At 49.5% G+C, this 22,723-nt stretch overlaps 1 protein-coding gene across 3 annotated transcripts in view; it reads right to left on the bottom strand.

Moving 5' to 3' along the window:
• Positions 1–22,723, bottom strand: part of CORO2A (coronin 2A) — a 47,578-nt gene that overhangs the window by 23,649 nt on the left and 1,206 nt on the right. Inside the window, exon 1 of one of the 3 annotated variants that reach the window (XM_042829573.1) lies at positions 5,911–6,375. The exons of 1 other annotated variant lie outside the window; for it this stretch is intronic. In XM_042829573.1, coding sequence (XP_042685507.1) covers positions 5,911–5,913 — 3 coding nt within the window. In that variant the 5' untranslated portion in view covers positions 5,914–6,375. Of the gene's footprint in view, positions 1–4,441; positions 4,464–5,910; positions 6,376–22,723 lie in introns of those variants that run through there. One more of the 3 variants, XM_042829572.1, reaches the window with a different exon arrangement.

Below are 22,723 nucleotides of genomic sequence, written 5' to 3'. Positions count from 1 at the left end.
AGCTGATGGCTTTCTCTCCATCAAAAGCTGAGGACAATGGCACGAACACTTTGAGGGAGGTACTGGGAGCAGCAAACCCACGATGTGACAAAACCACCAACTGTCCTGTTCTAAGAAGAAACCTCAACTCCAGAGAAGAGCAAGGTCTCTCTCATTTCCTTAATGGAGGAGGGGGTCTCATAATCATGACTTAAGTTTAGAAAAATTCTGTAAATCTACTTTTGTGTCCAGTTTCCTCCTTGACTGCAGGATCTCTCAAGTCCCTTCTATGTCACACTCCCACAGGTAGCAGCATATCCCAAGAAGCATCCGAGTTCTCCCACCTGAGACAGAAGATCCACACACACTTGGGGCTCAGTCTAGAGCAACAGCCTCAGGACAGCAGCTGGTGCTGAATGGATGAAAGGACAAAAAAAAGAGTGGTGAAGGGACCATTAGTCCCATGTAGCATAGGACAGAGCCCTCCACATCCTAGAGACAGGATGAAGGCAACGCAGCCTTTGCAGTCCAAGAATCACTCTCCCTCCCTCCCTGCTGACCTGCCTACCCTAAATCCCAGTGCCACTAACCGGGATGGAGGGAGGCAGTGCAGGCTGTACCAGTGTGCGTACATGTCTAACCACGTGGCTGATGCAAAGAATGTGTAGCATCATTCTCTTCTCACTGAGCTTTCACAGAGACTTGGGAGCTTGTATATGTCACTCTGCCCTCTTCCATTTAGGGAGGTTTTTATCTGAAAACCTTTTTATTCCTGGAAGACAGTGGAATAGGATACAAAAATGTCTGCAAGCTTTCCCAAGGTCTCAACTCACCACTGACTGCAGCAGTCAGTCAAAGCAAGCTCTTCAGCCTGAAAAATATTTTCTAGGTAGATTTCGCCCATTGAGCTGTGCAGTCCCACTACTAAGAGCACTCTCATCTCATTAAAGAAATGCTGTACTTTACATGAAACACAGTAAAACACGCCTGTTTACCTCATGGTTCCTTACTGCTGGCATAAACAGAGGAAGCAGCTCCTGTGTCTCCACATGGAGGTTAATGCAACTGAAGGAGACACAGCAAGGACATACAGTTAGTTATAAAAGACTCCCTGAAGTCCCTCACAATAGGCATTCCTGGATTCCTGAGGCGAAAGGAGAAGGACACAGTATGGGCTACCTTGAGATAAAGATCTGATTGTGTGAAGAACCTGAACTGCAAAGCAAAGGAGCTCTCATGCAAGTGTAAAAAGACCTGTATCTATTATCCAAGCTCCAAGATGCAGAAGGAGGCAGAGAAAAAGAGGTCATAGTTGCAAGTCCTTGCATCTCCTAATAGCTGGGGGGGAGGGGAGAGTGACTGTGAAAGCTTTCTCTGCTTCAACCTTTTCCAAGCACTAGGGATTGGGACAAGAGGCCCAGCATAATGGAGACCAAAGGCACGCAGAGAAATGCCTGCAAAGTGCAGCACATTTTTTCACAGTAGTGAAAAAATAGGTCTGCACCTAGCTCTGTTTCTGGGTATGCGTAAGTAGAGTCACAGGTGCAGTGAGCACAGTCAGCAATGGCTCTCAAAATCTGCTGGTTCCGTTAAAGATGCAGTCATATAGACCTTGCCTCTCGTGGGTCTGATATTTTAAGAGAAACTAACTAAGCAGAAGCAATTCTGAGCAGTGGCCAGAATGAGTGACACTCCTTTTCCAATCAAAAAACTGCTCAGAAAACCACGGGGCTGCTTCAGACACATCCTCCTTGGCTCTTCTGTGTTTGCCAGGAATAAATGTGGAAAGACTTACATGACATCCACAAAAATGATGGTTAAAGATGCAGAGTGTATGTCTGCCATCTGCCCCCAAAAATACAATTCTGCAACACTGAAGGGACACTGCTGTGCTTTAGCTCTGACTCCTTTATGAGGCTCACCTGTGAAATCTCACAGGTGGGACAAATGGAGCACAAATGGATGGTGTTCACATCACAGCAGGATGCAGAGGGAACTGGAGTCCCATTGGCAGTGCTGAGATCCCCTCAGCTCACCCAGGCACCATGCAGGAGGTGCAGCTGTGCTACCAACCAGCCTGCAGCGCAGGGAGCAGGATCTGCAAACCAGACCTCACATTGTGAGTTAGTGTACGCATCTCCAGCAGGGCTGTGAGCACCACTGCGGGCTGTGCTCCACCGAGTTCAGGCAGGAGTTCAGACTACAAAAAGGCCAGATGTGAGATGGGTCTGTAACCTAAGCAGGATGTTCAGGGGCAGGAAATCCTGCTTAGCATGCCCGGCTCCTGCATGACACACTGCAGGCGTGCCAGCCTCCTCTCTTTCCCAGTCCCAAGGGAGTAGCAAGCTCCAAAGCATATGCCATCTGCTGCCCTGCAACTCTATCATGTCACACACACAACATATAACACCAGATCCCACAGGAGAGTGGAGATGACTCCATGTGAGCCAGGACCTCCATTAACTGTGCTGGCTGCCAGGCAGGACCTTCATTTTTCGTCTCCCAGGTGCACGCAGCAGAACTGTTAGCTTCCAGGACCCACAGCTTCATTGTGAGGATAAGGGGGGAAGCTGCAATAATAGGCTTAAAACACAGAAGTCCACAGGGAGGGTTCAAACCACTTGCTTTCAAAGTCAAAGGGGAGACAGTCAAGGAGCTTGTGCCTTAGCTGTATCACAGCCTCCAGTTAGGGAGCAATACAACTCTCAGTTGCAGAAGAGGGAAAGTTATCAATCTCCACCAGAGGCGTTTACCAAGCAGCACTGATTACAGCCTAGCAGTGACCACAGAGCTACAGCTGATCCTGTTCTGGGCAGGAAGACAGACTAATAGAGCAGGAACAGAGAAGAAATATTGTAGTTTCATGTGCAGCAGGCCTCTGGGAGGCAGCGCTTCATTTGCCTGCAGGACCCGCTCTGTTCCTTCAGCAGGACACCTGCCATCTTCTTTTTATGTTGTTTACAACTGAAATACTAACAGCCATATGAAGAGTTGCAATTCTTAACGTCCAAGGCAAAACTCTGATATTGCAAACATAGAGCAATGTGCTTCATCACAGCACCATGCTGCAAGCCAAGCTGATTAGCAACAGCCATTACAGCTGCCAGTGACAGGTCCGAATGGCTGCTGTGAAACATAGCTCAGAGCTCAGAGCCAAACATGCTCACAGCTGCTCAGAGCCATCAGAGGTGGTACAGCAGGAGATGAACGCCAGAAGTCTGAGTTTGTTTGGCTGATGTAGCATATGAGTTTAAGCCTGCTGCTGTGTCCCCATGAAAGCAAGCAGGCTCTATTTCCCTTAGATCAGCTTAGAAAGCTGCATGGAACTGCAAAACGGGCATGCAGAGGGAAGGCACAACCTGGGTGCAGAGCTGAACGTGGAAGAAATGGGTCTGATGGGATCAGACCATCAGAAGCAGAAATTACAAAATATCGTGGAAAAGGAAGGAAGGAGATGGAGGCACAAAGCCCTCAAAACGATGCCATCCAGAGAACTCACAGCAGATGCATGAACAAGTCCACAGGGCAGAAGAAACATCTCATTTTGCTTGGACCATCTGGGCCTCCATCAGTGTAGATTCTGGGAGGCCCCTGGGCATGGAAAGTTTTTCAAGCTAGCCAGGCTAGGACCACTTGTGAGCTGAGGCCAGCTGGTTGCAACATAACTGGCCCAGCATTTTTCTCAGGGAAGTCTGGCCCCAAGCTGCCCCAAAACAGCCTGAAGCCAACGGGCACAGAAAACGTTCCAGAGCAGCTTGGCACAGAAATTCCCTGAGGGTGAATTCCAGGGCCTCCAGGCACAAAAAGGCTTTTCCTGAATGGGGTGAGACACACAGCTGGTGAAGGGTGTTGCTGCTGATAACCAGATGCTATCTCCAGGGTGCCTGCCCTGGCACTGTGTCACCTCCAGGAGAAGGCATGCGGACTTTGTTTTACTGCTGTTGTCAAAACCACATTGGCTCTCTGAGCTCTCCTCACGCAGAATGCCCACTTCATCCTGTTCTTCACTACCTGTGGAGCGATAAGGAGTCCCTCACAGGACCATGTTGCAATCCTGGTGCTGAAGCAGGGCACGTGAAGGCTGCGTGAACTGCAGAAGCAGCACTCAGTTCAGCCCGTGCTGACCTTGAAGGCTGAATCACAGCTTGTGAGGTCTAACAGAATGCCGTGCAGTCCCACCCACTTTCAGGTAAGCAAAGGGAGACCTGTCTTCTCATTGCTGCCACCGATCTCAGGGCTGATCTCAGAGCTCCAGGAGAGCAGTCTGACACAACACCACCACATAAACAAGACTCGCATCCTCTCCCCATCCAAACACAAGCAGAAATGCTCGCACTCCTCACCACACCTCACCACCGGGCTGAGAGCTTTCCAGCTCATCATGCACAATACAGATGGTATGACCCCCCCTTGTCAAACAACTGTTTTCTTTTTTCTCGGGCTGAAGGGCACAAATACTCACCACTGACATCTAAGATAAAGATTGTCTTTCCTCCGCTCTCTGCAGCTTCACCTCAACGAGCCTTCCCTTCCCATGAGAGCTGTGCTAAGCATGGCCTGTGCTGCAGCCCAGCAGAGCCGCCCTGGCAGCAGCAGAGCATGCCCAAAATTCTGCCAGTCCCCGGAGACCTCACTGCTCAGCAGCCCTTGGGAAAGCTGTGCTGTGACAGTCTTCCACAACGCTTTTAGCTGCTGTTTCCTTTTGTTCCTAGGCAGGTTTCCAAGCTCTGCCTTTCCCTCATCATCCACCCTGAAAAGCACCGTGTCCAGGTAATCCAGCCTGACAATTTGGAGATTCTTTCCCCTGCCCTCTCCCCATCAAGGAATCTACAGTCCTGAATGGTTTTTCTGAGGTCCTAATCTGAGCGTTAGCAATAGTTTGAAAAGCAGAAAAACAACAGAAAAAAATAAATCTACCCTTTGTTCCTTATCATGCAAGCAGGGTCAAAAAGAGACAAAATAGGGACAAATAAAGGAATGCAACTGCTGATAAGGGGAGATTTTGAAAGCTACCATGAATATTTCAATGCGCAGCGCTATGAAAACTTTCTCCTTTTCTCTTTATGAATGCTAAGCTTATATTGTATAGGTTATATATTGCATCTTTCAACCTTGTCATTTTTAGGAATGTTTCCATAGCCAAAAAATAAACCTTAGGGTGACTGTGCTGGCCATCTCTAGAACACTGATCAGAAATGTCCAGGGAGAGTGCCACAAGAGAATCAGGCTTCCAACTGCATGCAAACAAACAGACTGAAATGTAATTAGGATTGATGGCTAAAAGACAATGTTCGTCTACTTTTCAGCCCTGATTCAGCCATGCACAGAACAAAACTCTTGCATGCATTCAGCTGAAGGTAATAAAACCAAACAAAGCAAGAGTCACCAGCCCTCCCAAAATCTGCTTAGGTCCGTGGTCTTCCCTCTCTGCTTTCTTTTTACTGCCTTCAGCTCAGTTTCACTCTGCTTATCCTTCTTTTGCCAAATCCTCTCTCTTCACTATCCTGTCATCTCCACATTTACCTCTCCCCATCCAAAAAATGGACTATGTAACCTGCTGCCAAAAGATCAGAGGAGTCACCTTGGGAGACACGAAAAAAACTCCCTCGGCTCTGCTAAGGCTAGTGAGCTAATGGCAGTTTGTTAACACACAGGGACAGATGACAAGAGCAGGACATACATGAAATCAGCTTCACCTGCCCCACACCACATATCACGCTGAATGTGGGACACAGGAGGGACACAACCAGTCCAAATGTGCCAGGGCTTGCGGGAAGGAATCGGTTAAACACATAACTTTGAATGCAGTCATTAATGCACCACGGAATACTGCTGGTTTTCCGCCTGGCAGCCAGCTACATGCGCTGTAAATTTCATGACGTGACTCCGTACCAAGCGGGCCGTACAGAGCAGCCCCATAGGAGTACTCACCATCCTCCCTCCACAGGTCGCCCAATAGGTTTACACTGAAGCCAGATGTCTGCTTCCTGCTCCCATGCAGTCCTTGCTCAGGCACACGGTCTGGGTCTCAGAGACCCCACGTGGAGGGGTGCTGCCCCCTGCTCAGAGCTGCCCCGCAGCTGCCAGGGCACCGGAGGGACCGAGGGCTGCCTGCTGCTGGGCTCCCCACTGTCACGGTGCTGTCAGGGCACAGCCAGGTACAGCCCTGCAGGTGTTGGGTCAGCAGGCACAGCGTTCCTTACGCCACCCACAGAAAACATCTCTCCCCAGGCTGCTGCACTCCGGCAAGACTCAGAAGCGCTTGCAGGAGATGTAACCAAAGTAGTAGTAAGAGTAACCAAACAAGCTGACCAAGTCTCAGTTCCACACAATTAGGCTGGGATCATTACAGCAACAGCAAGAAAAGCACTCTACAAATATCAGGTCATTATATTTACTCTGAATAACATTACCAACGCTGCTCCCACAGAGCAAAGATCTCTCTGCAGCTCACGTGTTCCAGCAGACCCTGCCCCTGCTGTTAAGTAGAAGCGCTCCAAGTGACAGACTGGAGAAAAAAGTGTGTAGAGGAACTTCGTGGTGGCTTTACAACTTTCAACCTCACACTCTCCACATTTCTCACCTCTTTTTCTAGCCCTGAGCAGAGAAATGGCTGTTGGCTGCAACCCCTGGCAGGAGTGAAGCAATGACTAAACAAGCAAGCAGCAAGAAAGGTGTCTGCTTGTGCTAGTTTGGAATGCTAACGTCTAGGTACAGCACTGGGTTTCAGTTTTCAGTCCTTTGTGTCCTTCTTTGCCACCAGCTTTCAAGACAATAAAAAGCTCTCCAGTAGGAAAGAAAGTGGGAAAACATGTCCCTGTTGTTAAACCAAGCACTAGGAAGACAGTTTTCTGTCAGTAAGACACACTCATCCCTGAAGGGATTCGGAAGACAGGACAGCATCCCTCTTGTGAGCACAGATCAGGCTCAGGCACGAGCAGTCAGCCTCCTGGAGCACGAGCTGCTCCACCACCATTCATCCCACCCTGGGCAACCTTTGTTCTCAGGTGATCTCACCAGAGCAGTCAGCTCTTCACAGCTCACCACACTCCCTCCTCTCTTCCCTTTAGTGAGCAGCAGCGACAGGGACAGAATTGCCACAAACATTAACGAACAGCTCCTAGCAAAACTGTCCACAGCAACAGCGTGGCTGTAGCTTTCTCCAGCACTGCCTTGCTGAGGAAAGGACAGGGGCTCTCCTGAAGCCCTGCACCACCTGCTTCAGAGCGACCCCCCCATGCACCTGAGACCTTCAGTCTTCTGCTTACTGTTCTTCATGCATGGCCTGAGAACAGGCAGAGCAGGGAGTTCTTCCAGAACCACTCCCCTCCAGTCCCCAGAGACGTGTGCCAGCAGCCCAGGGAAAGCCTGCTGTGTTGTGTGTAAGTCACTTAATGAAAGGGTCACTAATGATGCAGACCTGCTCATAAATACCACATCCTGTGCGGCAAGCCCTGGTCTGTGGGCTGCAAGAAAACTAGAGGGAACCTCTAAAAATACCAAGGAAGCTTTTGTGCTGTCTGACTGTTGCAAGAGCAGACAGAGGCTTTGTGAAAGCACTCCTTCGCTCCACTGATTTGGACCGTTCTCATCTCGTCCCATTAGCAGCTGTTGCTTCCCCAGGATAAAGGTCTCTGTCATAAATGAATGCTCCTCTCTCCTGTCCTCTCATGCCCAGCGGCCCTTCATTTATAATAAGCTCTTTCCAAGAAATTGTAGTTATTAAATCAAAGCAAAGTCCTCATACAGCCACCAGACGCTGTGCTCACAGGGTCACATTATCCCTTCTCATTTTAAGCGCTCCCTATCTTCAGGTGTGAAAGGCTCTGGCTGAAACTATGTGACATGTGCTGCTGTCAGTATGGAAGATGTACTGCTAAGAACTGACTATAAGTTTAACACAACAGCAACAGCAGCCAGGGGCACTACATGAGTACCTCTGAATCTTCCACCCCTCTGGAAGCAACGAGACTGCTCTCTGATGCAACAGGAATGTGCAGGTCACCAGCATTTCAACTCCCCTCTTAAAGCCAGCGTAAATGTTTTCTGTTGTCCAGAGGAGGCAGAAAGTCCAAACATTAACTGCAACTCTGTTTATGCTCAGAAAGGAGATCTAAGTACGAATGACAAAGCTTGCTGACCAGGAGCAAGAAACCCAGTAGGTAAAACAGTTGCAGGTGGCATGGAAAGAACACAGTGCTGGATGCAATGGAAACTGAAGCTGAAGCAAAATCAAGAAGATATAGGGGGGCTAGTAAATTTAGGCAGATTTGGTGTACAAAAAGCCAACAAAAGAGGTAAGGAGCAATTTCTAGATGGCACAAGAACTACTGAATTCTTTCTCCAGTACAACTGAAGCAGGATTTTCAAAGGTCACTTTCTCCGACCTCAAGAATGGTTTGCCAGAAAATGCAAGAGAACAGCACTGATGTGCATTACATTACGAACAAGAACATCCTCGCAAATCTCAGCCACTAAAAGGACACACAGAAGAACTGGAAGCAATAACCGGGCAGAAATATCATGACAGTGTCTAAGCACACAGCTTGGAGAGTCCCAAGCCCAAGTGAAGTTGAATCTGGTGAGGGCTGTGAAGGCAACAATAAAGGTTTCAACAGGTACCATCAGTCAGAAGGACAACTGTGGAAAATGTGTGCCTGCTGAGGAATGGCAATGAGAACAAACACCAAAGAAGGCTGAGGTATCAAACACATTCATCTCAAACTATGCTGGTAAAACTAATCTTCAGCAATCCCAAGGCCCCTGAGACTGGTGAGTATATCTGGAACAAGGAAGGTTTGACCTCGTTGGAGGAAGACTGGGATGGAGAACAATTAGGCAGACTGGACATGCAGAAGGGACAAACCCATGGGGGCTGAGGGAGCCAGTCATGTCATTCCAAGGCCAACACTGCTTTTCTTGGAAAGTCGTGGAATGGAAGGTGTCACGAAGGACTAAAGAAGGCAAATATTCCTATTCTCAAGAAAGGCATGAAGGATCCAGGCCCTTCAGCCTGACTTCCAGCACACAGGCAGACATAGGAAGGAACCTCTTAATGTGGAAATTGTCCAGTAGCTGAACTGGTTGCCCAAAGAGGCTGTGGAGTCTGCGCCCATCCTCAACAACCAGACAATGTCCTGAGCATCGTGCTGCAGGCAGCCCTGCACTGAGCTGGCAGTCCGACCAGCTATCTTGACCAGCTATCCTTGGCCATACTGTGACTGTGGAATGTGCACGGTGATTTCCAGGGAGACAGAGTGAAAGCAGACCAGAAATGTCTATGCACACTCACTGTAGAGAAAATGGGAGAAGTTTCTGTTGCAGGACACGGTCTGCGGGGGACTCATCAGCGCTTAGGAGAAGGAAGGTGAGCTGTAACAACTCAGCCAGGTGGCTGAAAAGCAATGAAAATAGGCAAACTGCAGCACATCCTCATTTGGATCGGCTTCATGAGATAAGAAGGAAAGCAGTGTTAGGTTTTCAGGGACTGGGAAAGGGAAAGTGAGATCAAAGAAGTGAAAAAGAACAAAGTTGGTGGAAACACAGAAAAAAAGTGAGACAGGGGGAGGGTCAGCACAGCTTTTGTAAATCCTAGCGTGGCCCCAAATGCCAAACCGTGCCAACAAACATCAGAATCTTTGTGTGTTCAGGTTTCCAATACCCAGTACAGTTCCACAACAAAACAACGCAGCAGCACTACGTTAGACTGAAGGTCCTTAAGTTGATAGGATTTGTGGAAATGGGAAGCTCCTGCTTTTTGAGTGCTGCAGACCCAAGTTCAAAATAGACTCACCACCCTCGCTGCACGCCTGCACTGCTGCCAGGAAGGACACATCTGTGGGAAACAGGCAGATCCGCACAGGTCTTGGGAGCACATCTTCCTCTTATTCTTCTCATTCATTTCTTTACATCCTTCCCTGAGAATCTTCTTCTAAAACCCTCTGGTGAGGGAGCAGCACTTCCTACAGAACTTACCACTTCTCAGCTGCCTTTAATATTGCGGAGCTTTCAAAGCCAAATCTCCTTTGTGCAGCCTTTGTGTCCTTTGCTTCTTATCCTATTCAGCCACCTCACAGGGAAAAGATTGTTCCCTTCTTCACGCAGCAAGCTTTCCTGTGCATCTGACACACAGCTTTTCAGACTTCTCCAGATACACCTAATTCTCTCGCCACAGCCCATGTTTTCTCAACAGCTGATGAATTTGTTCTCCTTGCTTCTGCTTTCTCCCAGCTGACCTGTATTTTTTCAGAGCAGCTGCACCTAAAGCTGGCATATTTCCATTTTACTAACATGGATGAGCATATGCTTTCTTTATGATTTACCAGATCCTTTCCTGTCCGTATTTATTTCTTGCTGCAGCGTGTCATTGAGTTCTGCTCAGTATAGGATGAACCACAGCCCCTGGTCACTTTCTGCAGGACTGCTCTGAGTCTGCCTGCATCGTGTCACCCAAATACACCCACCTCTCACTGCTCAGCTGCATCCTGTTTCTGCTGTAGTGTACCTGCAGCTCATCGAGGCAGCTTCAAATCAGATACCTGCCTTCTGCAGCCTTCCTGCTCCTCTTGTTTCCTGTTTATTTTTCCAACAAAAACCGACAAAAATATCAAACAGCTTCAGATGACAGGGAGAACCCTGCAAAGCTTTTCTCAATGGATTCTCCCATTTTGATCACGCAGGCACATAAGCTGCTATGTAGCTCCTCCACGAGATTTACATCCCTCTTACCATAGACAGGTGTATACAGTCCCCTCATCTTGATTAATGCAGCAGCACTGAACATTGGTCTAAAGCCAAGATAAGAGAAATGCCCTGCTTTTACACTGGGTCTGCTGGGCTTACCACCCTTCATGAGAGGAAATCAGAGTGGGTTGACATGAGTCGATCGCCATGCTCATTCTGCTTCTTCCGTTCCCTGTCCCTCCCAGAAGTTCCCCTTTTTCATGTTGCTGTGGCATTCTTTCTATGGAGACGCATACAATTCCCTTTGTCTAGAGCTAGAGTCTTGTCTCCATTCTCTTTGGTGTCCTCTAAGACATCCTGTTCCTAGCCTGGACCCTGCAGACCGCACTGAGCATGGCTCACACACGCTAGCCCTGAACACAGCCTAACCTTGATCAGCCCCATTGGAGCCCGAATCCCAATTTTTCCCTTCCCATTCTTGCAGAGGAATTTAGCCAGGTTTCAGCGGGTTCTGAGCTCCTCCCTCCGATAAGACAATATTGTCAGCACCTGTGAGCCCTGCCAGCCAGAACCAAGCTGATGGGGTGATAGCAGGGCATGTCAAAGCTGATGGATGGTATGTGGGACAGCAAAGCACTTGCTGTTCATGGCAGTGTGGCAGAGAGATGCATTACTTCCATGCTTTTTTTTCTCATGGGTCTTTGGAAACTGTTTTCGGTTTTTTTTTCCAGTACATCAGACTGAGCTCCAGGTCCAGCACACCAAACATCTGTGTCATCAGCCATTTCAAAAGAGCAGGTCAATCTTGTCTTATGCAAGGGAGAACTCTTGTCTTGTCTGTGACAGGAGATCTGGAGCAACTCCCTGGAGCTCAAATTACAAAAGAGTAGCCAGGGCTCCTGTCACAAGACGTCTTCTCAGGACTACAAAAAATCCTGCTGCTTCCACCACAGAAAGTCAAGGCTGCAATGACGTGCAGGAGATGTCAGGGGAAGTTGTGTGCTGTGAGAGTGGTGAGGTGCTGGCACAGCTGCCCAGAGAGGCTGTGATGCCCCGTCCATCCCTGGAGGTGTTCAAGGCCAGGTTGGATGGGGCCCTGGGCTGCTGTGAAATGTGGAGGTTGGTGGCCCTGCATGTGGCAGGGGGTTGGAGCTTCATGATCCTTGAGGTCCCTTCCAACCCTGGCCATTCTGTGATTCTGAGAGGCTGCATTACACCTCTGTCTGTGCTGGGGTTTGCCAACAAACAAATGCCCCTGTGCAGACATTCACATCTACAGGCAAAAACTAGCTGAAGAGTGTCTTTGCCTTCTCCACTTTAAGAAGATCCCCTTCTAGATTAGTTTCTGGGTGCCAGGATGAAGTCTAACCTGACCACCAACACCACTGGCTTTATTAGTTTAAGTACATGCTTCAGCTTTTGCTGGAAAAGTGAAAGTGGTAACAGCTACAGGTGCCTTGCAGTCCATAGAAAGCTCCTGAAATCCAGACAGCTACCAAAGATCTTCCTTTGCATCTCAACAGATAAAGCTGTCCCCGGTTTTATCAATTCCATTTTTCCCCTCTTCCATTTCAAACTAGAAATTGTCTCTTTCCATGTAAGAAAGCAATGCTTCTAGCAGCTACTGGAGAAGACTCTCTTTCAACATAGAAAACCTAAACATTCCTGCCAAATGAACTGCTTTTGTAAGTAAGCAGCCATCCACCAAATAGGTCCCATGTGTGTGGCTGCTGCCCTTTGCCATTCGCTCCCCTGCCCCAGCTGTGTGCACCCCACTCCATGCCACAGCCCCTGCAGGGCTGCTCAGGGCCCCAGGCTGCATGCAGTCCCCTGCCCTCATCCACGCCATTTTCTTCTCTACCCCGACAGATTTGAGGCACTCAGGCTCACATTTCAGAGCTTGCATTTCTCTAGCATCCCACCCACTGATTCCATCCTCCAAATTTTAATGTGCATGGTGAGTACATCCTCAAAAAAGCAAACAAAAAATGTCAGCACTACCTATAAGAGATGCACATGTGGAACATTATCCTGCCTTTTGCAGATGTTTTATCGGGGTTTGTATCCCAGGCACACCATGCTGCACAAGTTCCATGTCTGCTGCTCAACAAAGCTGCCAAGGAGGACGCATCTGGAAGAAGTTGCTTTGGATCCCAAGTCAACCATGGAGCACTGGTCCTAAATGTTGTTTTAAACACCACTAGAAACCTAGGGGCTACAGATTTATTGTCATGAGAGCAATAAACAGCACAGATAAAATAGCTCTCACTTCCCGGTGCACAGCCCGGTTCCCCCTAACACAGGGCAAGGAGTTTCCCTTCCCGCAGCCCTGCCTGCGCGGACATTGCCCTGGAGGTGGAGTTCGTCCTCTCGGAGCACCTGGATCTTGGAGCGTGGCCCTGCTGAGGTCCCCCAGCACGCAGCAGAAGAGCAGACGCTGCCTCCCGTGGCTGCAGGAGCCGAGTGCCCCGGCATCCAGCTCGCCAGTGGGAATTCGCACAGATAAAACTAATGCATATGCATTTGCGGAGCTCTGTGCAGGGCTCCATTACTGCAAACGCTCAGTTTTCAAAGCCTGCCTTGGCATGCATACCTCACCTCAGACACTTGAGCCCCTTCAGGGGAGCAGTTTAAGCCCTGTGCCACGAGAAAACTAAGCTACAGGTGAAGTCTCACGAACAGGACCAGTCTGGCTAGAAGTTTTATACAAACGATGCGTTCCAAAAAAAACCCTAAAATTGAAAAATCGCAGGTCATTGTAAACAAGAACGGAGGAGGAGAGCCATTAGCTCACATTCCTCAATTTGCTTTATCAATCTCCGTATTCTTAAAAAAGAAAAAGAAAAAAAAAAAGCTTAAGTGTAGTCCGGGCTTTCCAGTGAACCCACAGAACCACACAAAGGAGCGCACCGCTCCCCGCAGCCCCCAGGCTGTGCATTAGCTTTTAGCGAAGGTATCTACCACATGAATAATGCAGAACGTGGTCCTGAGCAGCTGTACTCCAATCAATCCACAGCAGCAAATAAAAACCTTTCAGCACGCCTTTCTGCCGGGCAGTAAGAGCCTTTCACAGCTGCTCAGAGGCATGTTCTAGGAAAAACAACCCTATCTGCCACTCTGGCTGGAAACCTTTCAGATCAGCCAGCTGGGAACCAGCCATTAAATCAGCCATCCCGCGACGGGCCCTGATTTTATCAATTGCCTTTCTTTGCCTTTTGTTCCTAAAGATCCACACCCACCGCCAAGGGGCTCAGATTAAGGGCTGGGTGCACTTCTGGAAAACGACACGTGCCTCCCCTCATCCCCCGCCTCAAAGCACAGGGCTCTGGGGCTGCAGCCCTGCCCGAGATCCCCCTCCATCCCAGACAAACCAGATGCCCCCCCGCACAGCTCCTCTCCCCCTGCTGCAGAGCAACCCCTTCCCCACTGCAAAATAGCAGCGGTTCTCCAGTGTTGCAAAAATGCTGAAACAGAGTTGCCTGGAAAGCTGGCTGTAAAAAAAGCTTCTGCCTGGAGTATCAACACTGCACAAGGAGGGCATGAACTGGAAGGTGCAGAAATTACTCAAGAAGGAAACAAGTTATTTCCTCATTCAAGAGACAGTGAGGTGTGAGCCCTCCTGACGGTGCTCAGAAGCCCCACGGCTCCATGCTTTCAATTTAGGCAGACCAGGACACCTGGGAGGAGGCATGTCCAATCCTCCTCCGTGCCAGTGGGACCCCACAGCACACACAGACATAGAGAGGTGAGACAGTGTCACATCACCTCGCAGCATCCTTCCAGCACAGGGCCCAAGGCAGCCTGGCAAAGCCCAGGGGCATAACCAAAACACATCAGACATGGATTTTTTTCAATGGTAAAAGATACACCGAGTGTTCCAGACCTCAAAATGAATTTAAGCGCATACGCCAGGACTGAAATGAAGCTGTTCTCCACAATAAAAAACAGAGACAGAGAAACCCAAAGTATCACCTTCCCGGATGTGCTTTCAGCTGCTTTTGTATTTGTATTGGAAGCCACATCAGACTTCCCAAGGCATGCAGGAGGGCAGAGTGAGGTGCAGGATAAAAACTCTCCAAAGGTGACATCTGCCCATGGTGCTTCTGCCACCCATTCGTACTGCACGACTGTGTTCTTCACTATGCTGATAGGGCAGGGAGATGGGCAAGGGAGCATACGTGCCTCACAGAAATAGCTCAGCCAGGTTGTTTTTAACTGGGTCATCCCAGCACAGCCAACAGCAGAGTCCGGGAGCAGAGAGGAAAGCAAAGCAAAGAACTGTCACTCAGCCTCCAGCAGCTACCAAGGGGCTGCCAGAGGGAAAGCCCTGCCACGGGACCTGAGCAGGACCCCAAAGCTGCCTGTGGGTGGGATCCCCCAGAACACTGTAAAGAGAAGCCATATTGCGAAAAGCAGGCTGAGAGTTCCTTACTGCACTGCTGGTCTTACACCAAACGTGTACTTGAGCCTCCTCTGGGTTAAGCAGGAGAAGCAAAAACAAAGCAACAGCAATGAAGCATACAGAATCAGAAGACAAAATCAGGCCAGGTGGCCGTTCTGAGCATCACAAGCCCTGCCTTCAGCAAGGCTCACTGAGGCACCCAGCTGAGCCTGGCAGACCAACACGGAGATGTTGGCCGTGGATGGAGATCTCAGAGCCTCTTTGGGAAGCCCCCCTGGGCTCGCAGCAGTACCCAGGTGAATGGTTGGACTTGTAGCCCACCAGAGCCCTCTGGCCTTCACTGAAGAGCTACTCTCTTACCAGTGGGCTCCAGCCTTTGTTTGTGTCGCTGCAAATCAGGCGCAGAAGTTGACATTTACCTTCACTGAAGGTTACAGAGGGCTGTGTTTCTCTCAAGGCCACAGAGAAGAGTAAAGCAGGCTGCACAGCCCAGGAAGGGTTGCTTAGGAAGCCCAGAGGCTGGGAATTTCCCCAGAGCATCTATTGCCAAATCTTGGACTTCCCTGCAAATGCTATAGACAAGCACTGCTTTTCCCTTCGGCAGCAGAAACAACTCACCCTGGAGCAAAGGGCTCTGAGGCATCTGTGGTACCATCACAGCCACTCTGCTACCAAGGGAGCCTGGAGCTCCTGAAGTCTTGGCAGTGAAACATCACCATGCTGCACATGAATTCTCCTGGGTCACAGAAAATGGTCTCATGACTATTAAACCTATGTCAATCAGAAATCAAGCTGGAGAACAGGGAACCTTTGGAAGAGTGTGAGGGCAGTTATGCTGATGCGAAGTCAGTTTGTGCCTGCCAGGAGGGATGGAGAATCCTTTAGGGATGACTCCACACTCAGTGACCACAGCACTTTCTGGTGGTTTGGCCTCCCCTGTCCCCACACTGCCCACGCCTGCTGCCCTCCTGCTTCTGCTCTGAAAGCCCTGACAGAAAGAAAGATGAGGTGTCAAGGGCACAATCTGCACAAGTCAGTGTGTTCTTTGAGAACTAAAATGACCATGAAACTCAGCTCATTTTCATCGTACTTATCAGAGCTCCCAGGAAGGGCAGGAGCCAGCCCTGACTTTTTGAGTGCAAACCCCTGCTTCCATGGGTTCAGCTCCAGCTTTCCGAGATACTGTGTGCTCCATCAGAAAGATAGCGCTGACTCGCTCACATTCCCCAGAGACAATACCCTCTTTCACTTCACCGGTTACCTGGGCAGCAAAGAAAATATTATTGCTTATCAGCTTCCTTGTGAGTACTAATGTGCTTCTGAATTCAATGAGAGGGCAAATTCCAACTCACGGAGCTTTTCTACCCTGGCAAGAACTTGCTCTGTTGCAAAAGAAAAGCAAATAGAACAATCCTGTTTTGAAGAGCAGTAAAAAATCAAAGCCCCTTCATCCCCACAAAAACTCAGCATAAAAAGGAAGTGGTGAAACACATAAACTTTAGATGTTGCCACATTTACTGTCAGAAGACAGCCTTGAAAGCTCATCATCTGACCCGCATGCTCAGCAGTCTCTCCCAAGACCAGAATTCTCACTCTTATGTTTCACAGGAAGAAGTTTCCTGCTGCCCGAGGCCAAGCCAACCCCTGACTTTTGGGGGCCAAAGTTCAGTTCCCCATTAAAAATAGGCACTCGGGTCCAGCAGCCTGCCATCTTGTATGACAAAGTAAGGATGCTTGATCCCGCTGCCCTTTACCATGAGGTCTGAGCGTGCTTGAAGACTTCCATGGCACGTGGGTACCTCAGGTGCATCAGCTGGGACAGAGTTAAATCTCTGCCCTGTATCTGGTATAGGGCTGTGTTCTGGATGTAGGAGAACGGTGTTGCTGACACCCCTATGGTTTAGTTGTTGCTCAGCAGCGCTGCACAAAGGTGTCCTCATGCTACCCTGACAGTGAGGGGGCTGGTGCACAAGGAGCTGGGAGGGCACAGAAGCAGGACAGCTAACCCACTCTGTCCAGAGGGATGTCTCATGCATACAGTGTTAGGCTGGGCACTGAACCTGGAGGGAGCTGGCCTGGAGCACAGCCGCTGCTTGGAGACTGGCTGGGCGTTGATCAGCAGGTGGTGAGCAATTGCTTGTGCATCACTTGCTCTGTATATTTCCTATGATTGTTGTTATTATTCTCTTCCTATTTTCTCTCCTATTTAACTGTCTTTACCTCAGCCCATGGGTTTTACATTTTTTTCCAGCTGTCTCTCCAGTCTCTGGGGGAGAAAGAGCCAACAGCTGTGCTGGGCTGCCTACTGGGTTAAACCATGACAATAGGCCAAAGTGCAGGGGAATTTCTCTGCAGCAAAGCCATCACTGGTTTGGGGGATTTGGTCATCTTCAGGGAACCCCAAGGCCTTGGTTAGTTTCCTAAAGGAGTCCACATGGAGCCCCTGTGCTGGTTAGGGACCTTCCCACATCTCCTCTGCCTAGTCCAAGAGCTGTGCGTGCCACCAGTTCTTCTCTGCAGCCCAGAGGTGCAGAGACACTCCCCCTTCCAGCATCATCTACATAGAAAAACACGTAGGGGCCCCCAGAAATGGGAGTGGGGGGAGCTGTTCCACACATAAGCACTGCCTGTGGAAATGCTTTACAATTCCAGCTGAGGCTTTTCTCTTTGACTTGCTGATTAAATCAAAATTGACATCTCCCTGCTTTCTGGAAAATTCCTAACTCACTTTTGAACTCTCTAATGGTAGGTCCCACTTATCTGAGGCACGACAAGACAGCAAGAGTGTGTGGCAAAGGCAGCTGCAGCAGAGGCAAAGGCCACTGCTCTCTACTACCGCATCACAAGCCTGAAAATCAATTTGCCATCTAGAGAAAGGATAGCCAGTCTGCTTTTTGCTCTTTTCAGTTCTTACTCTAGCTTTGATTTATGCTGGCTAAGTGGAAGGACTACTGATGCATTCCCTGCCAGACGAGTCTCTGCGCCCATTCATTCACCCACTGGGCTTGGCAAATGCACACTGCCTGGGAAACCAGTAGTATTTTTCTGAACCTGATCCATCAGAGCAGCGCAGGGCTGGTGTTTGGGCCAGGCTGTGAGCACGCGTTTGAAGCAAATCTCCTCATTTACTGCACTCCAGCTCGCATTGCAAAGCAGCCTTGCAACATGGAGACAGGATTCAGTCCAGGTGAAATTAGTGGTGCTCCACAAATCCATCTGCTAATGGGATTGGCTGGGCCAAATTAAAACTTTCAAAATGCCTGTGGATATGAAGTCTAGGAAGCACTTGTTTCAAACCACAGGTCCAACCTCTCTCGCACTGTAGATGTGCCTGCACTTAACGCAGAGGTGACCTAGGTGACGTCAGTCATTGCATGCCTTTCCAGACATCCTTCTCTGATCTTCAGCCTTGCCCATCTTCACATGGGACTGTTTTCTTGACCTCCCCTCCTCCCAGCATTGCTCTGTTTGACATTGTTTATGGATGTACTTCCATCTCTGATCATTTTCTTCCATATCACCCCACAGCTACTGCTGTCCTCTGCAACCAGTCCCCCTCTTCACACGTCCCATCTATCAGCAATGAAGATCATCCTCCCTTTGCATACAGTGCTTACTTTCCTACACGCTTCATTCCTGCCTGTCCCCATCCCTTCACACATCTCTGTTTCACACACCAGATTTAATATCCTCAAATCTCTGTCCCTCTGCACCCTCCCTTTCTCCAGCCCTTCCAGCCGAGGAGCAGCCCAGCCCAATCTCTGTGTCCCAGCCAAATTCCACCCTACAATCTCCCCATCCCTCCCTCTGTGGCTGCCACTTTCCAAACCAGCCTATTTCTCCACCTTAGGTGATATCCAAAGCAACATTATTTTTTGTTTTTGAGTCAGCTCTGGACATCTGTGCCTTGGGGACTTTTTGAGCCAAGGGCTTATCTGTCTGTTTAACAAGCCCTAATGGATTTTCTGCCTGCAGATTTGTCTAGCAGTCTTTTTTTGAACCACATCCTCAACATCCTGTGTCAGTGAGTTTATCTGTATCCTGTAATTCTTGAACACTGATAAATGGAGAAACAATCGCTCCCTATCTGAGCCCTCCATCCCATCATCCTTTTCAAAGGCCATATGCCATCTTCCCTCTCAGGCACACTTTTCCCAAGCCGAACTTGTCCCTCACTGCCTTTACTCCTGCACTGCTGTTGTGGTTTAATCTGGCAAGCAGCTAAACACCATACAGCCTTCTGCTTGCTCCCCTGTCCCAGCGGGATGGGGAAGAGTACTGGGGAGAAAAGGTAGCATTCACAGAACTTCAGTTAAAAGTGAAGTCAGAAAAGAGAGAAATAAGAGTAATAGTGTATTTACAAAGCAGGTGACGTACAAGTAATTGCTCGCCACCTGCCAATTGTTGTCCCCAAGCAGCAGCTGCCCACCCACCCATCCATTTTCAAGCTTATCCTGCATGGTATCATATGGCGTGGAATATCCCTTTGGTCACTTTATGTCAGCTGTCCTGACGCGGTCCTGCTGGGGAGATGCTTTGGGAGTGATGGTCTTTGAATCCCAGAGGGAAGATGAGCCTCTGCAGGATGCCAGCAGCTACCGGTGGGCTGAGGGATGCCCCCTGCTTCCAGAGAATGCTGTTCTGCAGTGGATGACATTATTTAGAAATTCATCCTGTTCAAGCTGCTAGTTATGCATTGTTTTGTGGAGCTCCTGCCATCAGTCCTCCTCTTCGCTGCTAAAAACACACCTCATTATTTTCCAAATAATTAACAACTTCCTCTTCCATTTACTGGGTCTTGTTCTGATTCATCAGACTGAAGGAACAATTATACAAAAAGATAGCTGAGATTCCTTCTGTTTTAAACACCACAGGAGCCAGGAGCTCCCTGAAACACAGCCTGGCCGCCAATAGAGATGAAAGCATCACACTCCCACTCGAGCATTTACTTACAAGAGCTCAGGGAAGTGCCTGCATTTGCCAGCTTCAAGAATCTGTGTGCTTGACAGGACGCACCACACCACAGCTATTGCACAGGACCTAGTGTACAGAGGAGGGCACGAGCCTCAAATGGACACCATGGGCTGTGAGGTCAGGACCATCAGGACTGCAGGGACTTTCCAAACCCCAGCCTTTTGACACGTGCCATGATTTTTAAGACTGTGGGGCACTAAACTTCAATTGATCTCTGTGGAAGATGCCAAGCTATCATTAGCGAGATCAATCTTTTCAATTAAGACTTCAGGCATCAGTTACTAACATGAAGACCTCTGTAAAATCGAAGGGAAACATGAGCCACCAGCTTGGCCGTGGGTGGGAGGTGTCAGACAAGAGGCTCTGATCCTCCCTGACTCTAAGGAAAAAAGCCTCTGTGCACAGGAGGAGCTGGAACTAATGAGAACATGAACTTGAAACAGTGCTATTCTGATTTTTTGTTCCACTGTGTGTATTTTGGTATCCAAATTAAATTAGAGAAAATGGCAGAGAAAAATAATGTAAACTAATTACATTTAAGTAGATGTTAGCAAGACAATCTTTGACTTCTATTTGTCTGATGCAATTAAAGAGCTGTCTGGGTTTTCTGTGCCTATTATCCCACTGTTTCTTTGCCAGCACAGGCTGTTTTCGCAGGCCAGGTCGAATGGAAGAAACCAGAGGATCAAAAAGGAAGATTGGTCCTTCCTGGCATCTTTCATGTAATCAGACAGCCTTCACAACAAAGTCAGTGTGAGCTTCCTTAGGAAGGAGTGCTGCAGATTTGCCAGCGACTGAGGCACAACAGCAGTTATGCTTTTCTAAAAGCCTGTGTAACCGCGACCCAGCAGCCCTGAGGAGCCTCCCTTCCCTCCCCACTGCCCTCCCTGTCCACGCACAGCTCCAGGGGCTGTGGGAGAAAGAGCAAGATGGAGCTGCTCAGCCTGTCCCGCTTTCCTGGAAGTTATCTAATCAGGTTCCATGAACTTTGCCTCAAATTCAGTTGTAAAAATACCATAGGCACCGTGAGTTGCTGCTGCTTTATCTTCCTTATTGTCCTCCTCGGCCACTTTGCCCTGCAGTGATAGAGAGGTGGTGCAGACAGGTACACAAGACCATCCCTCTGCAGAGTGAGCATCCGTTCCCTGCATACCAGAGCGGAGCCCGAGCACAGCCCCTGCACATCCCAGAAGGGTACCCCATCCCTGCAGGCATTCAAGGCCAGGCTGGATGTGGCTCTGGGCAGCCTGGGCTGCTGGCTGGCAACCCTGCACACAGCAGGGAGGTTGAAACTACATGATCATGGTGGTCCTTTTCAACCCAGCCCATTCTACGATTCTGTGATTCTATGATGCTATGAAGAGAAACGGACTGAGAAGCCAGACTTCAGGCTGTGCACGGCAGTGTGCAATGCTGGGTGAAACAAAGCAGGAAGAGAGAAAGGGAGAATGGCCTCCAGGCCGCGTGCTGCCAGTGGTCCTTCCATGGGCACTGGCTGTGTTTGAGAAAGATCTTTGCTTGGCTGTGAGTTGAGAAGGCCTATTTGCAAATGTCACGAATTGCCTTGGGAAGAGCAAACGTCAGCATTAGCCTAGCACAGCCCTGCGAGCGTCTTTTCAAAATGGAGAATTGCTGGCAAGCCTGTAATACCGCAAAGGGGAAATCCCTGGAAATACCAGGCCAGGTTGGCTCCTCTTACCAGCCAGCATCACCCTGTGTGTATCAAACCCCCTCGGCCCACAGAGCCTCCTGGATCACCCCAAGGTCTTTCCTGTTCCTGCAGCGAGGAGGCAGAAGGCGCGCCACTGTAATTGCTGCACGCTGCCGGCGGTTTGCCCCAGCCAGCTCTGCACAGCCTGAGCTGCTCAGCTTGCACCTGTGGGAAGCCAGGGACACCTGGCCGTGCCTTGCAGCAGGAGTGCAGGCTGCTGGCAGCCCTGCCTCCATCTGGAGGAGGCCGGTCTCATCCAACCAACGCAGCTCTAGCACAGCAAGGCATCAGCCCCACGGCCTCCACAACAACGGCTACAGCATCCCTGCCAAAAATTACCACTGCGGTTTGAAAGTGGAAGACAGGAGAATAATGGGGGGGGGGGGGAGAGGGAGAAGCACAAGGAGGAGGTGTTTCTTTGTTTTTACATTGAAGCTAACACACCAAATATTCTTAGAGAAGAGCAGGGGACAGAGTACAGACTGTGCAGAGGTCCCCCTGCACCAAGAGCAGCTGCAGAGAACTGTTCTGGGCTGGTCTCCTTCCACCCTGTTCCTTCACAGAAGATCTCTCATGCCTTGTCACCCTCTGACAGGTTCCCCATGAGATCCCCACTCGAGAAACTGGGGGAATCTGAGAATAAGGGGGGTACAGATAATAAGGCAGGCACTACAGGACAGCTCCAGGGACCAGCAGCATCCCAGTGCCACATATCCAGCACAGAGCCAGACATCCCCAAATCCGCTCATTATCCAGCTCCTGATAACATTACCAGGTGCACAAAAGTTCAAGATGTTATCCATTCACTTAAATGTTTCCCAGGGGACAAATCAGTGCATTCAAGAAAGAAAATATCGTGGGCACGGAGTCAGAAAGCCATCACATCACCAGATAACAACCAGCAGGGAATCCACTGCCACGGACACCCACAGGAAGCAGGAGGGCAGCACTGCCCTCAGGGCACCGTGGATGCT

The sequence above is a fragment of the Centrocercus urophasianus genome, unplaced genomic scaffold (genome assembly GCF_019232065.1).
Source record: "Centrocercus urophasianus isolate 14NV4802_14NV808 unplaced genomic scaffold, USGS_Curo_1.0 seq_31, whole genome shotgun sequence".
NCBI classification, from domain to species: domain Eukaryota; kingdom Metazoa; phylum Chordata; class Aves; order Galliformes; family Phasianidae; genus Centrocercus; species Centrocercus urophasianus.
This window is presented reverse-complemented; position numbering and strand designations above follow the sequence as displayed.